This window comes from Nicotiana sylvestris, chromosome 4 (genome assembly GCF_000393655.2).
Source record: "Nicotiana sylvestris chromosome 4, ASM39365v2, whole genome shotgun sequence".
Classification (NCBI taxonomy): Eukaryota; Viridiplantae; Streptophyta; class Magnoliopsida; order Solanales; family Solanaceae; genus Nicotiana; species Nicotiana sylvestris.
Genome location: NC_091060.1, coordinates 82765631 through 82780292, shown reverse-complemented (window position 1 = coordinate 82780292; position 14662 = coordinate 82765631). Strand labels below are relative to the sequence as shown.

At 44.3% G+C, this 14662-nt stretch overlaps 1 protein-coding gene across 1 annotated transcript; it reads right to left on the bottom strand.

The window, feature by feature from the left end:
- Nucleotides 1–11804: 11804 nt before the first annotated feature.
- Nucleotides 11805–14258, bottom strand: LOC138889768 (uncharacterized). Its single transcript, XM_070173103.1, has 4 exons — nucleotides 13672–14258; nucleotides 12941–13321; nucleotides 12721–12841; nucleotides 11805–12644 (listed from the first exon to the last, which is right to left on the bottom strand). The coding sequence occupies exons 1-4, from the start codon at nucleotides 14256–14258 to the stop codon at nucleotides 11805–11807; spliced, it is 1929 nt and encodes a 642-aa protein (XP_070029204.1).
- Between the last annotated feature and the right edge of the window lie 404 nt (nucleotides 14259–14662).

Here is a 14662-nt window from a genome sequence, read left to right as displayed (position 1 = left end):
CACATTGCTATAGAACTCCTTGACCATATGCTCATTCGCCTTCACACAATTATCTTTAAAGAACTCCCAACCCACTCGAGCCTGAAACTGTCTATGTACATTGGGGTGTAAGGGTAGGAGGTCTTTGTCAATGAAGCTCCTCTCAAGAATCAATTTTCGTGACGGCCACCATTCCCTAAACTTGTGGAACGCCACCTGGTTGACGAATCTATCCTCCCAAACAGCGGGATTCCTAGTCCGGTCAACACCCCTAACATGCAACACACCATCCCCGGTAACTCCCCATCTCCCTCATCACCTCTAGCACCCTCTCCAGATATTGATGCTGTGGGAGAGGTAGAGTATTCATCCCCACTACCTGCCGTTGAGCCCTTAGACGACCCAGAAGAAATGTTGATTGAGGCACGAGCATCGGGAGAAGACGGGGGAGTGTCTCTATATATGGTATTCTCCGGATATGGGATGTATAGAGGGACTGAATCTGAAGAGATCTCCCGGGAGGGCTCGTACTCACTCCTCGAGGTGTCAAGGGCTCTATCAGCTGCTTTGATTGCTTTCCTCATGTCATTTATGTTTTGTCTAGCCTGGGGAGTGAGTTTTACCATCCGTTGCTTCTCTCCTCGGGAGGAATTACCTCGGCCAGGTTGTTTGGCACATTTACCTCGTTGTTTGACCATTATCTGCAAGCATACACATCTAACATGGTTAGTATCATCACAGGCAGTGAAACAAGTCTTGAAATTGAATTGTAGACAACAGATTAAATGTTGCAGAAATAGTTGCAGAACATGGCACCGCGTCCCGCACAAACAGGAGTGCAGCCGCACTAGGGGCACCGCGGACCGCGCAAAGGCGACCGCGGTCCACATTGGGACAAGGCCCTAGACAACATCTCTCTGATTCTCCCCACCGTGGCCCGCACAAAAAGTAGTGCAGCTGCATTGGGGCACCGCGGACCACATAAAAGCGATCGCGGTCCGCACTGAGGTAAGGACTGTAACACCACCTCTCTGAATCCAACCACCACGGCCCGCACAAAGTAGCACCACGGCCGCGGTGGGCCAGCGCGGACCGCATAAAGTGCAATGTGTCCGCGCTAGGCATAGGTTCAATTTCAATCACTTGGGCACCACGGTCCGTGCAAAATGGTAATGAGGACCGCATCAGGGCACAACGAGCCGCACAAAGGCGACCAATTTAACACAATTGTTAAATTTGCACAGGCACTAAGTTAGGGTTTCATGTTTTTGCACAATTGTTCAAATTTGTTCACCTACTTTGTCCCTACTCATTTTCCTAACCATTATGCATATCCAGCACACAAACTCAGCTTTTAAAACTACCATAAGCTAACAACTAAATAAAGAAGACGAAACTAATGAGAAGAAAAAGAAGTTATGAGCTAAAAAATAAAACAAAATTAATCAAGTGAATGCACAAGGACTGAGTAAAACATTACCAGATAAGAAGATGAAAGGTAATTAGCTAATCTCAAGCAAGAATCACGGTCAAAAGAGGTTATGAACAATACTATTATGTCCCTGAGTGTAAAAAGTTCGAAAAGGGTAAATAGTGACCTGTGGGGATCTATTTATAGAAAAACCATGGGACCCAACCTTACCTACCAGCGCGGACGCCCAAAACCGACCGCGGACTGCGCTGGGTTTGTTCAAATGAAGCTTGAGTAGGCAACCTCAACGGACCACGAGAAACAGACAGCGGCTGCGGAGGTCCACCGCAGACTACACTAAATGGAATGCGGCTGCGGTGGCAAACTTCAGAGAGCACCACTTTTGACCATCACCAGTGCGGATCGCACAAAAGAAACCATGGTCGCACTGGCAATCTTCAGAGACTGTTCAACTCTTTTTTCAAACTATTTTGCACTGCATCAACTCAATCCCTGTAATATCTCACAATCAGTTAGCTCAAAAATTAAACCTACACTACCAAGAAAATAGAGAAAACAACAAAAAGGAAAAAAGACATGGGTTGCCTCCCAAGCAGCGTCTGATTTAACGTCGTGGCACGACGCATGTTACCAGCACATCACTTTAGATGGAGAAGTGCCACCACGTGGCTATCATCAAATTTCCCAAGATAATGCTTGACCCAATGTCCATTGACTCTGAATACTTCACCATTCTTGTTCCTTAGATCAAGAGCACCAAATGGGGTCACGAACACAACTTCAAACGACCCACTCCACTTTGACTTGAGCTTATCCAGAAACAGACGTAACCGGGAATTGAACAAGAGAACCATATCTCCAACCTTGAACTCCTTGCCCCAAGCATATTTGTCGTGAAGGTACTTCATTTTGTCCTTGTACAAGGACAAGCTGGAGTAGGCATGGAATCTAAACTCATTAAGATCATTAAGTTGTTCAACCCATAGATTTGCCGCAACATCCCATTTTAAGTTCAACTTCCTCAAAGCCCACATAGCCTTGTGCTCTAATTCCACCGGAAGATGACAAGCTTTCCCAAACACCAACCGATATGGTGACATACCAATCATAGTTTTGTAAGCCGTCTGATAAGCCCAAAGAGCGTCATCCAACTTTTTCGACCAATCCGTCCTATTAGCATTGACAGTTTTAGACAAGATACTCTTAATTTCTCTGTTAGAGACTTCCACTTGGCCACTAGCTTGAGAATTATAGGGGGTCGAGACCTTATGATTGACACCATACTTAGAAAGCAATGTGTCGAAAACTTGTTGCAAAAATGAGACTCCCCATCACTAATGATAGCGCGAGGAGTGCCAAACCTTGTGAAGATACTCTTTTTCAAAAATGCCACAACACTCCGGGCTTCATTGTTGGGAAAAGCAACGGCTTCAACCCATTTTGAGATATAGTCCACCGCCACGAGAATGTAAGTGTTCCCACAAGAGCTCACAAAAGGACCCATGAAATCGATGCCCCAAACATAAAAAATATCCACTTCGAGAATTGTATTGAAGGGAATCTCATCCCTTTTAGAAATTCCGCCAGCTCTTTGGCACTCATCACATCTCTTCACCAAATCGCCCACATCTTTGAACAAGGTGGGCCAAATCCGCAACTAAGCACTTTAGAAGCCGTTCTCGCCCCGCCATGATGGCCACCATAGGGTGAAGAATGGCAAGCCTCTAGGATACTCAATTGTTCTTTCTCTGGGACACATCTACGAATCACACCATCCGTGCAAATATTGAACAAGTATGGCTCATCCCAATAGAAATCCAAACTATCCCGCTTGAGCTTCTTTCTTTGGTTAGAAGAGAGCTCACACGGGATTATTCCGGTCACAAGGTAATTGGCGACATCGGCAAACCATGGCATATCCGTCATTGACACCGCAAGGAGTTGTTCATCGGAAAATAAATCATTGATCTCAAGGCCGTCATAAGGCCTCCCCTCCTCTTCCACACGGGACAAGTGGTCCGCCACTTGATTTTCACTACCCTTCCAGTCAACAATTTCTTGATCAAACTCTTGAAGAAGTAGAACCCATCTCATCAATCTTGCCTTGGAGTCCTTCTTGGTCATCAAATACCTAAGGGCAGCATGATCGGTGTGCACTATAAATTTGGCCCCCATAAGTTAAGGTCGAAACTTTTCCATAGCAAACACAATAGCCAACAATTCTTTCTCGGTGACTGTATAGTTTCTTTGAGCCTCATTCATGGTCTTTCTTGCGTAGTACACCGGATGAAACATCTTGTTGATTCTTTGGCCCAAAACAGCCCCAACCGTAACATCACTAGCATCACACATGAGCTCAAAAGGAAAGCTCCAATTTGGTGCGGTAATGATGGGGGTAGAAGTCAACTTGAGCTTAAGAAGCTCGAATGCTTGCATACAACTCTCATCGAACAAGAACTTTGCATCTTTCTCTAGCAACTTGCACAACAGATGTACCACTTTAGAAAAATCCTTTATGAACCTCCGGTAGAAACCCGCGTGCCCAAGGAAACTCCTTACCCCTTTGACAGAAGTAGGGGGAGGGAGCCTCGAAATAACCTCAATCTTGGCCTTATCAACTTCAATTCCTCGCTTCGAGATCTTATGACCCAACACTATACCTTCTTCTACCATAAAATGGCACTTTCCTAATTGAGAACAAGGTTGGTGTCTTCACATCGGGCCAACACTCTATCCAAGTTTACCAAGCACTCCTCAAAAGAATCCCCAACCGCGGTGAAATCATCCATGAAGACCTCCAAGATATCCTCCACCATGTCGGTGAAAATAACCATCATGCAACGTTGGAAGGTCGCCAGAGCATTACACAATCCAAATGGCATTCTAGAGAAAGTGAATGTGCCATAAGGACATGTAAAGGTGGTCTTCCCTTGGTCCTCCAAGGCAATTAGAATTTGATTGTACCCCGAGTAACCATCCAGAAAACAATAGATAGCCCGACCCGTAAGACGATCAAGCATTTGGTCAAGGAATGACAATGGAAAATGATCTTTTCTAGTCACCTTGTTCAGCTTTCTGTAATCCATACAAACTCTCCAACCGGTGACCGTTCTAGTGGGAATGAGCTCATTGTTTTCATTGGTCACCACGGTCATACCACCCTTCTTCGGCACACATTGCACCGGAGAGGTCCACGAACTGTCAGAAATAGGATAAATCACCCCTGCATCTAGCCACTTGATATCCTCTTTCTTCACCACCTCTTGCATCGCCTCATTTAGTCTTCTTTGATGTTGCAAGGAAGGATTTGCATCCTCCTCCAAGATGATTTTGTTCATGCAAAATACGGGGCTTATTCCCCGAATATCAGCTAGAGTTCATCCGATTGCCCTTTTCCGCTTTTGAAGAACCGCCTAGGTGGCCTCAACCTTCATGTTAGTAAGGAAAGAAGAAAGAATAACAGGTAAAGTAGAATTTAAACCCAATAATTTATACTTGAGGTGTGGAGGAAGTGGCTTCAACTCCAACACCGGTGGCTTCTCAATCGATGGCTTTGTTGGTGGAGTTTTGCAGTTTTCAAGATCCAAGGATAGCCTCCTAGGCTCATATGAATATGAACCCATACCATGCAATGCATTCACGCATTCCACTCTACTAGCATCATCATTGACATCCATGTTTAGAAGCACGACCTCAAGGGGATCTTCAACATAGATCATGGAACTTGTGTCATCCACTATCACAGCTGTGACAATGTCCATAAATGAACACACCTCCGTGCTATTGGGTTGTCTTATTAATTTGCAAACATGTAGTACCACCTTCTCATCCCCCACTCGGAAAGTCAACTCACCAGCTTCAACATCAACCAATGCCTTCCCCGTAGCTAGGAAAGGCTTACCAAGAATAATCGACACTTCAAAGTTCACCTCACAATCCAATATGACAAAGTCGGCCGACAGTATAAACTTATCCACCCGAACAAGTATATCATCGATTATGCCCAAAGGCCGCTTCATCGATCGATCCTCCATTTAAAGTCTCATTGAGGTGGGTCGAGGTTGTCCAATTCCCAAAGTCTTGAAGACCGAGTATGACATCAAATTTATGCTAGCCCCCAAGTCACAAAGGGCCTTGGCAAAATCCACCCTTCCGATAGTACAAGGGATAGTAAAATCTCCGGGGTCCTCAAGCTTGGGTGCCATTGAATGCACTATGGCACTTACTTGATGAGTCATTTTAATTGTTTCACACTCCATCTACCTCTTCTTTGTTACCAAATCTTTCACGAACTTAGCGTACCCTGGCATTTGCTCAAGCGCCTCCACCAAAGGCACATTGATTGTGAGGCTCTTCATCATGTCAATGAACTTTTTGAATTGATTGTCACTCTTTTGCTTTGCTAACCGTTGAGGATAAGGTGGAGGTGGCCTAGGCAAAGGTGCCTTGGCCTTTTGTACAACCGGCTCGGGCATGTCAATCACGTGTTCCCTAGACGGGTTCACGGCCTCTTGAGTCTCTACCTCGGCTTCATCATCAATATCAATCTGCACATCATTGTTCATATTTTGATTAACCACATCATCAACAATCAAAGGTACATCATCATCCCGCAATTCAACATCTTCTTCCATAATTTGCTTTTACTTTGAGGCATTCATATCACCGCCTCTCCCACTTCTTGTTGTAACTGCCATCACATGATTATTATTCCCACCCTTCGAGTTCACTACCGTATCACTCGGTAGTGCACCCTTGGTACGAGTATACAACGCTTGAGAGATTTGGCCTAATTGCACCTCCAAGTTCCGAATAGATGTATTATGAGAAGCTAATTGGGCATCGGAATCTTGGTTCTTTTTCATCATTTGCTCGAACATGCTTTCAATTCTCCCCATATCACTCCCGGAAGAACTCAAACCTTGAGAAGGAAAGGGGGGTGGATTGTTCGGTTGTTGGTACATGGGGGGCCTTAGAAAGCCTTGCCCCCGGTTGCCCTGGTTCTCACTATTGTTCCACCCTCCTTGATTGTTATTGTTGCCCCAATTATTGTTATTACCATTCCAATTCCCTTGGTTGCTTTGATTACCCCAATTGTTGTTTTGGTTGTTATTCTTCCAATTGCCACCACCTTGTTGTTGATTGTTGTTATTCCAATTACCTCCACCTTGTTGTTGATTGCCCCAATTTCCTTGAGGACGCCATTGTTGATTCGAAGAGTTACCTCTATTCCCTTGGTAGTTATTGACATATTGGACCTCTTCGCTTTGGTCATCATATCACTCATTTGAATAACCACCACCATCATTGTTGTTGTCATATTGTTCATAATTACCTTGAGGATGTTGCCCTCTTTGCCTCCTTTTCAACATAGAAACACCTTCCATTGCATTGACTTGGCGCGGGTTTTGGACTTATTGCAATTGCGCCTTTTCCAATTGATTCATAGTTGTTGTAAGCTCGGAAATAGCTTGGCTATGATCGTGCAATTCCTTGTGCAAATGGATGACCGTAGGGTCACCTTGGGGCACATTTTCTCGGCTTTTCCATGCCGAAGAGGTGTCGGCCATTTCATCAAGTACATCACATGCCTCTTGGTAAGAAAGTTTCATAAAGTTCCCTCTGGCCAATTGGTTCACAATGCATTGATTCGTGGTGTTGATGCCCCGATAAAAGGTTTGTTGAATCATAGCCTCGGTCATGTCGTTATTAGGGCACTCTTTCACCATTGTTCTATATCTTTCCCATATCTCGTGCAAAGGTTCCGTTGGCTCTTGCTTGAAGGCTAGAATTTCATCCCGAAGAGCCGCTATATGACTTGGAGAAAAGAACTTGGCAATAAATTTGTCCGCCAATTCATCCCATATTGTAATAGAATGATTGGGGAGCCTTTCTAACCAATCCAATGCTTTACCCCGAAGAGAGAACGGGAAAAGCCTCAATCTCAACTCATCCTCGGACACGTTTGTCTGCTTGCTACCCCAGCATGTATCCACGAACCCCTTCAAGTACTTGTAGGCATTTTGATCGGAGGCACCCGTGAAATACCCTCTTTTCTCGAGCAAGGTCAACATAACATTTGTGATTTGAAAGTTCCCCGCCCGGATTCGGGGAGGCACAATAGCACTAGCGTATCCTTGATTTGGTAAAACTCTGGGAGCCACTCTCGGCGGTTGCGGAGGAGGGTCTGGAATATTGTTGTTCTCATTTGCATTTATATTGGCATTTCGGCCCCTCCGTGGAACTTGAGGTAAGGCCTCATCTTTTCTAGATCCACTACCTCCTCCCCCGCTATAACATTACCGAGAGGGTCATTTGCATTAAGAGCCATTTGTACCTGATTGATCGACATAAATAGAATTAGTAAACAAGAAGGAAAGAGAAGCAAAACACAAAACTAACTAAACATATAGTCAACACCGTAAGCTCCCCAGAAACGGTGCCAAAAAGTGATCGCTACCAACTCGATACTACAGTAAGGTAGGAGGAGCGGGTCGTAATAGCTTTTACCCGATATGAGGGTCGGGATCGATTTCCTTAGGGAGATAGTAGTGGAGTTGGATTGTCCGTCTAGCCTAGGGATGTGTTTGTACTCCTCATGTCACTTCAAACATTTTTGGGTTTTCGAATTATAACTATTTTTATAAAACTATTGATTAACACTAAATTATGCTACGAGAATATGTTAAGTTGTATCTAATGGGAAGAAGGGCACTAGGGTCGTGACACTACCTATGTGGCTAATTGATGGGTAGATGTTACTAAGGTTCGATTGACATAATTGGGGTTTGCTATAACCGTTGCACAATTTTACCCACTCTCACACCTCTCGGTAGAGAAAGTGACTTTGCCCAATTGACTCTCTCGAGACCAAATGGGTAGGCAAATTACACCAAGCAACTAGGGTTCAAGTAGTGTAATTACTCTCTCAAGGTTTAACCCGTTAATTGGAAATATCATTTCTCATGAGTCCATCCCAATTCCTTGTTGGGTCAATTTTGGGGTCATAGGCTCTCTTTCTCAAGAAGAGTTAAACCCACAAAGCTTGAATCAGTGTTTGCAACCACCAATTCTAGATTAAAACATAAAATCAATCCAATTAGCAAACACCCATAGTCAATCTAACATTAGATGGCAACACCCATCAATTACCCACACTAGGGTTGAGCCACAACCCTATCTAATGGGTTTAGCTACTCATGCTTGAAGAATAAAATACAAAAATAGATGAAGAACTAAGCATATTAATTAATTGCTAAAATTAAAATACAAGAATCTATTGTAAATATAAAGCAAAAGTGCCAAAAATGGCTACAAAATTTGTTCTCACGAGCGCTACCCTTGTTTGATCTCTCTCCTCTTTCTAAAAAATGGTAAAATGTTCTATTTATACTAGGCTGAAAAAACTGGACAAAATACCCCTGTGGGGTCAGTGCGGGCCGCATTAAATGGGCCGCGGCCGCACTGGGCTCACTTCTGCTTCTCTGAACTTGGACTCCGCGGACTGCGTAGAATGGACCGCGGCCGCGAAGGGAGCTGGCGCGGTCCGCGCAATCACGACCGCAGACCGCATGGCACTGGCTTTGCAGACTTTCATCTCTCTGAATCTCATGACCGCAGACCGCACAAAAGAGTAGTGCGGCCGCAGAGCATTCACCTCGGACCGCGAGATGTGTACCGCGGCCGCGCTTCTTCTAGCCTGATTCACCGACTCTCTGAACCACCTAGTGCGGCCGTATTCCACTTTGCGCGGTCCGCACTAGGCCTTCTTTTCTTAAATTTCTTGGTCTTTGATACTTGAGTGGGTTTCACTCCTTTTGTGAGCCGATCTTTGACATTTCGTCACGTTATCGATCAAACCTGCAATCAAGCACAACTTGTGTGCCTTTTAGGACTATTTTGTAACAATATATGATCAAAACATAGGCAAGTAGGGGCATAAAACCTGTTAAAATCCTAACTTATCAATAATCAGATCCGAATCTCCCATGATTATCAATTCTTTCACATCTTGATCGATTGCCATATTCATACCCATAATGCAGGCTTCATACTCGATAGTGTTGTTTGTGCAGAAAAACCGAAGCCGGGTTGTGGCTGGATAATGTTGACCAGTGGGTGAGATCAAAATTGCTCCAATCCCAACACCTTTTGCGTTCACAGCTCCATCGAAGAACATTTTGCAAGCATTGGTGTCTTCTGATTTTACCTCAATTGAATTCACCTCCTCGTCTGGGAAGTAAGTACTCAAAGGATGATATTCATCATCAACAGGGTTTTCAGCTAGGTGATCTGCTAAAGCCTGGGCTTTCATTACCGTGCCGGTGACATAGACTATGTCAAATTCAGTGAGTAAGATTTGCCATTTTGCTAACCTCCCTGTAGGCATCGGCTTTTGGAATATATACTTCAAAGGGTCCAACCTGGTGATGAGATAAGTGGTGTAGGCCAATAGGTAATGCCTAAGCTTCTGAGCGACCCAAGTTAGGGCACAACAAGTCCTTTCCAATAACGTGTATTTGGCTTCGTAGCTAGTGAACTTCTTGCTCAAATAGTATACTGCCTTCTCCTTCTTCCCGGTCATATCATGTTGCCCGAAAACACATCCAAAGGAATTCTCCAAGACTGTAAGATACAGAAACAAAGGCCTTCCAGGTTCGGGCGGGACCAAGACTGGCGGATTTGACAGATATTCTTTGATTTTGTCGAAGGCTTCTTGACACTCATCTATCCATTTAATTGCTGCATCTTTCTTCAACAGCTTGAATATGGGCTCACATGTGGAAGTCAACTGAGCAATGAAACGGCTGATGTAATTCAACATTCCCAAGAGGCTCGTAACCTCCTTCTTGGTTCTCGGAGGGGGAAAATCCTGAATAGACTTTATCTTTGTTGGATCTAGCTCGATGCCCCTCCGACTGACTATAAATCCCAAGAGTTTACCAGACAAAACTCCAAATGCACACTTAGTTGGATTTAGCTTCAAGTCATACTTACGCAGACGCTCAAAGAACTTTCTTAGGTCCTGATCATGGTCGTCATGCATTCTGGATTTGATGATCACATCGTCCACATACACCTCGATTTCTTGGTGCATCATGTTGTGAAAGATAGCAGTCATGGCCCTCACATAAGTTGCCCTGGCGTTCTTCAAATCAAAAGGCATGGCCCTATAACAATAGGTGCCCCAGGGTGTAATGAAGGTTGTCTTTTCCGCATCTTCTTCATCCATTAAGACCTGGTGATATCCAGCATAACAATCCACGAAAGATTGTATCTCATGTTTGGCACATTTGTCAACAAAGATGTGGATGTTTGGCAAAGGGAAGTTGTCTTTGGGACTTGCTTTGTTCAGATCTTGATAGTCAACACACACTTGAGTTTTTTCCCATCTTTCTTTGGCATGGGAACCACATTAGCCAACCATGTGGTGTATCGGACCACTCGGATCACCCCCGCCTTCAACTATTTGGTGACTTCTTCTTTGATCTTGTCACTAATGTCAGTTTTGATCTTCCTCTGTTTTTGCTGGACAGGGGGATAATCAGGGTAAGTCGGCAACTTGTGGACCACCAAATCGACACTTAATCCTGGCATATCATCGTAGGACCAAGCAAACATATCTTTGAATTCGAACAAAAGTTGGAACAATGCATTTCTAGTTATTTCATCCGTGTGAATGCTTATCATGGTTTCTTGGACTTCTTCTGAATTGTCCAAATTAATCGGCTTAGTTTATTTAAGTTTGGCTTAGGTTTATTCTCGAATTGTTTCAATTCTCGGTTTATTTCCCTAAATGCCTCTTCTTCATCATATTCCGGTTCTTGATTCATTATTTCACAATTAGACAACGTGCTATGATCTGGGCATGAAGTCAAGCATTTCATGTTATTTAAGTCAACATTATTAGAACTGAAAAGAAGAAATTAGAAAAATAACAAAAATCAGAAAAAATAAAGAAAGAGATTCATAGACGATGAAATATTGATTTTATTTCATTGAATTTGAAGATAGAAGGGTTTACACTGGAATTTTAAAAGACAAGGAACTAAAAGAAAACATTCGAGTTACACCTTGGAATAACTCGGAATGCAGAAAAGGTGGCAAGACCGGACTACCAGGATCCCTGCCTGACTGGGAACGGAGTAACCTTCCAATTTTGCAGCTTGGTATCGGGCCCCATAAATTGCACCTCAGCAGTGCTCGAGCCTTCACCCGGCTGGACCATATGAGCTTCATATAATATTTGCCTCATGGCTCCACATATGTCCTCAATTTCCTCGGCCGTGAATGCCTCATCATCATCTTCTTCTTCTTCTTCTTTGTACTTGGGTTTGACGAATGTTTTGTAGAGATGCAGGACTGGTTGAGGTAGAACCCAACCATTGCTCTTTCATTCATTTTCCCATGTCAGATCAGTTTCTGTGGCATAAAAACCAACACCGAAGAACTTTTCACTAGCAACTGGAGTGATAGGTTCTGTGATACCTTGCAATGATTCCCTGAGTCCCTTCCCAGGATTATAACCATGCTTGATCATTTTAGTAGCGACCATGATGGATGCATTTGACAGAAAGGGCTGAGGACACGGGCTCCCCTCCTCACATTGATCTGCGACAACCACCTCGAAAGCTTGATAAACTATATGCTCGCTACCTTCCCTAGCTTCGGGACATGGGACTGACGAGTCCCGATAAATTGACTGCTCATCTTCTCCATGAACCACAATTTCCTGATCTTCGTGTTCAAACTTCACCATTTTATGGAGGGTAGAAGGTACGACCCCCACAGCGTGGATCCAAGGCTTTCCTAAGAGAAAATTATAGGAGGTATTCATGTCCAGGACCTGAAATGTCACTTCGAAATCAATAGGACCGATAGTCAAAATCAAATCGATCTCGCCTATGGTGTCTCTCTTGATGCCATCAAAGGCACGCACACAGACATTGTTAGGCCTAATTCTCTCACTCCCAATATCCATTCTTTGCAAAGTTGAGAGAGGGCAGATATCAACTCCGGATCCACCATCCAGCATGCCTCTTTTCACATAATACCCCTCACATTTAACTGTCAAATGGAGGGCTTTGTTGTGGGCGCCACCTTCTGGGGGCAAATCATTCTTGCTAAAGGAAACCTGATGGACTGCGAAGAATCTTTCTGCCATCCTTTCCAATTTCTCCACAGTGGTTTCAATCGGAACATAGGCTTCATTGAGGGTCTTTATCAGCACTTTCTGATGCTCATTCAAGCTTATCAGTAGAGACAAAAGCGAGTACTGAGCAGGGAGACTTTCAAAGTTGGTCAATTACCTCGTAGTCCGCAGTTTTCATTCTTCGGAAGAATTCCTCTGCTTCTTCGGCACTAACTAGCTTTTTGAGTAGGAAGCGCTTCTGCTTGGCATTGTTCACTTCTTCCAGATTGAAGTACCTCCTAGTTGGGATGGTTTCATTTACTTCCCCTGCGTACAATTGCTCTGTTGTAGTTCCAAGGGACTGCAGTGGGGTCTTTCATAGGCCTTTGGGTACATACATCTTGGGTCCCTTGTTCAGCTCGAACCTCTTAGGAGGACTCAACACCAATTGTTCTTTCCTGTGAGCTCGGGGAACATAAAAAATGGCGTCTTTAGGAGGTACTGCCCCTGTTTTGTTTTCCACAGTCTTTTCTTCATTTTGAGGGGTGGAGTTGCTCTTTTTCTCCCCCTTGCCTTGCTTTGCAACCGACCTTGTCCTCTTTTCAAAATCGGCAATGGCAATGATGGCTTTTAGAGCTGGGTCAAACTCTTTATATTCATAAATCATCCCGATAACTAGCCCGTTGTTATGGGTCGACAATGGGTTATTTGTCATATTGGGGATTTCTTCATCTTTCAGTACTACCCTCTTTTGCTCTATTAAGTTTTTGATTGCCCTTCTGAGAGTCCAACAGTCTTCAGTGTCAAGCCCTTCTACTCCCGAATGGTACGCACATCGAGTACCGGGTCGGTAGGATGGCGACTCTAGGTTTTGCTTGGTTTGGGGTACGGGTTGCAACAAACCCATTTGGACCAGTTTAGGGAAAGGCTAGAGTATGATTCACCAATAGGCGTGAAGTTTGTTCTTCTGGGTGGCTCCCAAGCACAGGCATTGTATGGAAAATTATTTTGAGGGGGATGGCGATTATATGGAGCTTGGTGAGGAGGGTTATTTCTAAAAAATGGAGCTCAGTTTTGGTTAAACTGTTGTTGTGGCCGAGCGTATGGTTGGGCGTTCATTACTGCGTACGGTTGAGGAGCCATAACATAGGCCACATCCTGATGAGGATAATAATGTTGTGGGGTGCTTGGAGGGAAGTAACCTTTGGGTGGATGGGGGTTTCTCAGACTTGACGCCGACATCGCCACCTCTTCTTTCTTCTTTCTGTTTGCTACACCTCCTGACCCGCTTTGGATTGCTTGGGATGTAGCTCTTATGGCAGATTGGCTCAATATGCGACCTGTTTTTAGACCATTTTCGACCATCTCACCAATCTTGATAGCCTCAACAAATGGCTTTCCCATTGCAGATATCACATTCTGAAAGTAATCAGCCTTTTGGTCTTGTAGAATAACACTGACCATTTCAGTTTCATCCATCGAGGGCTTGACTCTGGCCGTTTGCTCGCACCATTTAACAGTATATTCTCGGAAACTTTTCGATGACTTCTTTTTGAGATTTGATAGGAAATTCCTGTTGGGAGCTATGTCTATGTTGTACTGAAATTGTCTGATGAAATCTCGGGCCAGATCATCCCATATGTGCCAACGAGACATGTCTTGGTCCATGTACCACTCGGATGCAATGCCAACTAGACTCTCTCCGAAATAAGCCATTAAGAGTTCTTCCTTTCCGCCTGCCCCTCTTAATTAATTGCAATACCTTTTGAGGTGGGCTATGGGATCCCCGTGCCCGTCATACTTTTCGAACTTGGGGTTTTTGAAGCCGAGGGGCAAATGCACATGCGAGAAATACATAGATCAGCGTAGGATACACTCTTTTGGCCGCTCAAACCTTGTATATTTTTTTAGGCTCTGTTCCATGCTCCCCATTTTTCGAGTGATTTCCTCTTGCTCGGGTTCTTTGTAGCTTTCTCTTATCCCGCGGTAAACTCGTACCGGGGTTGTTGAGGGTAAGAATTGGTGGTGAAATGGGTAGGTTCTGGTGGAAAAGATTGTACTTGGAAAGGGAAGGATGATGGATCAAAGCTTGGCCTGGGCACAGTCAGCTGTACCACATC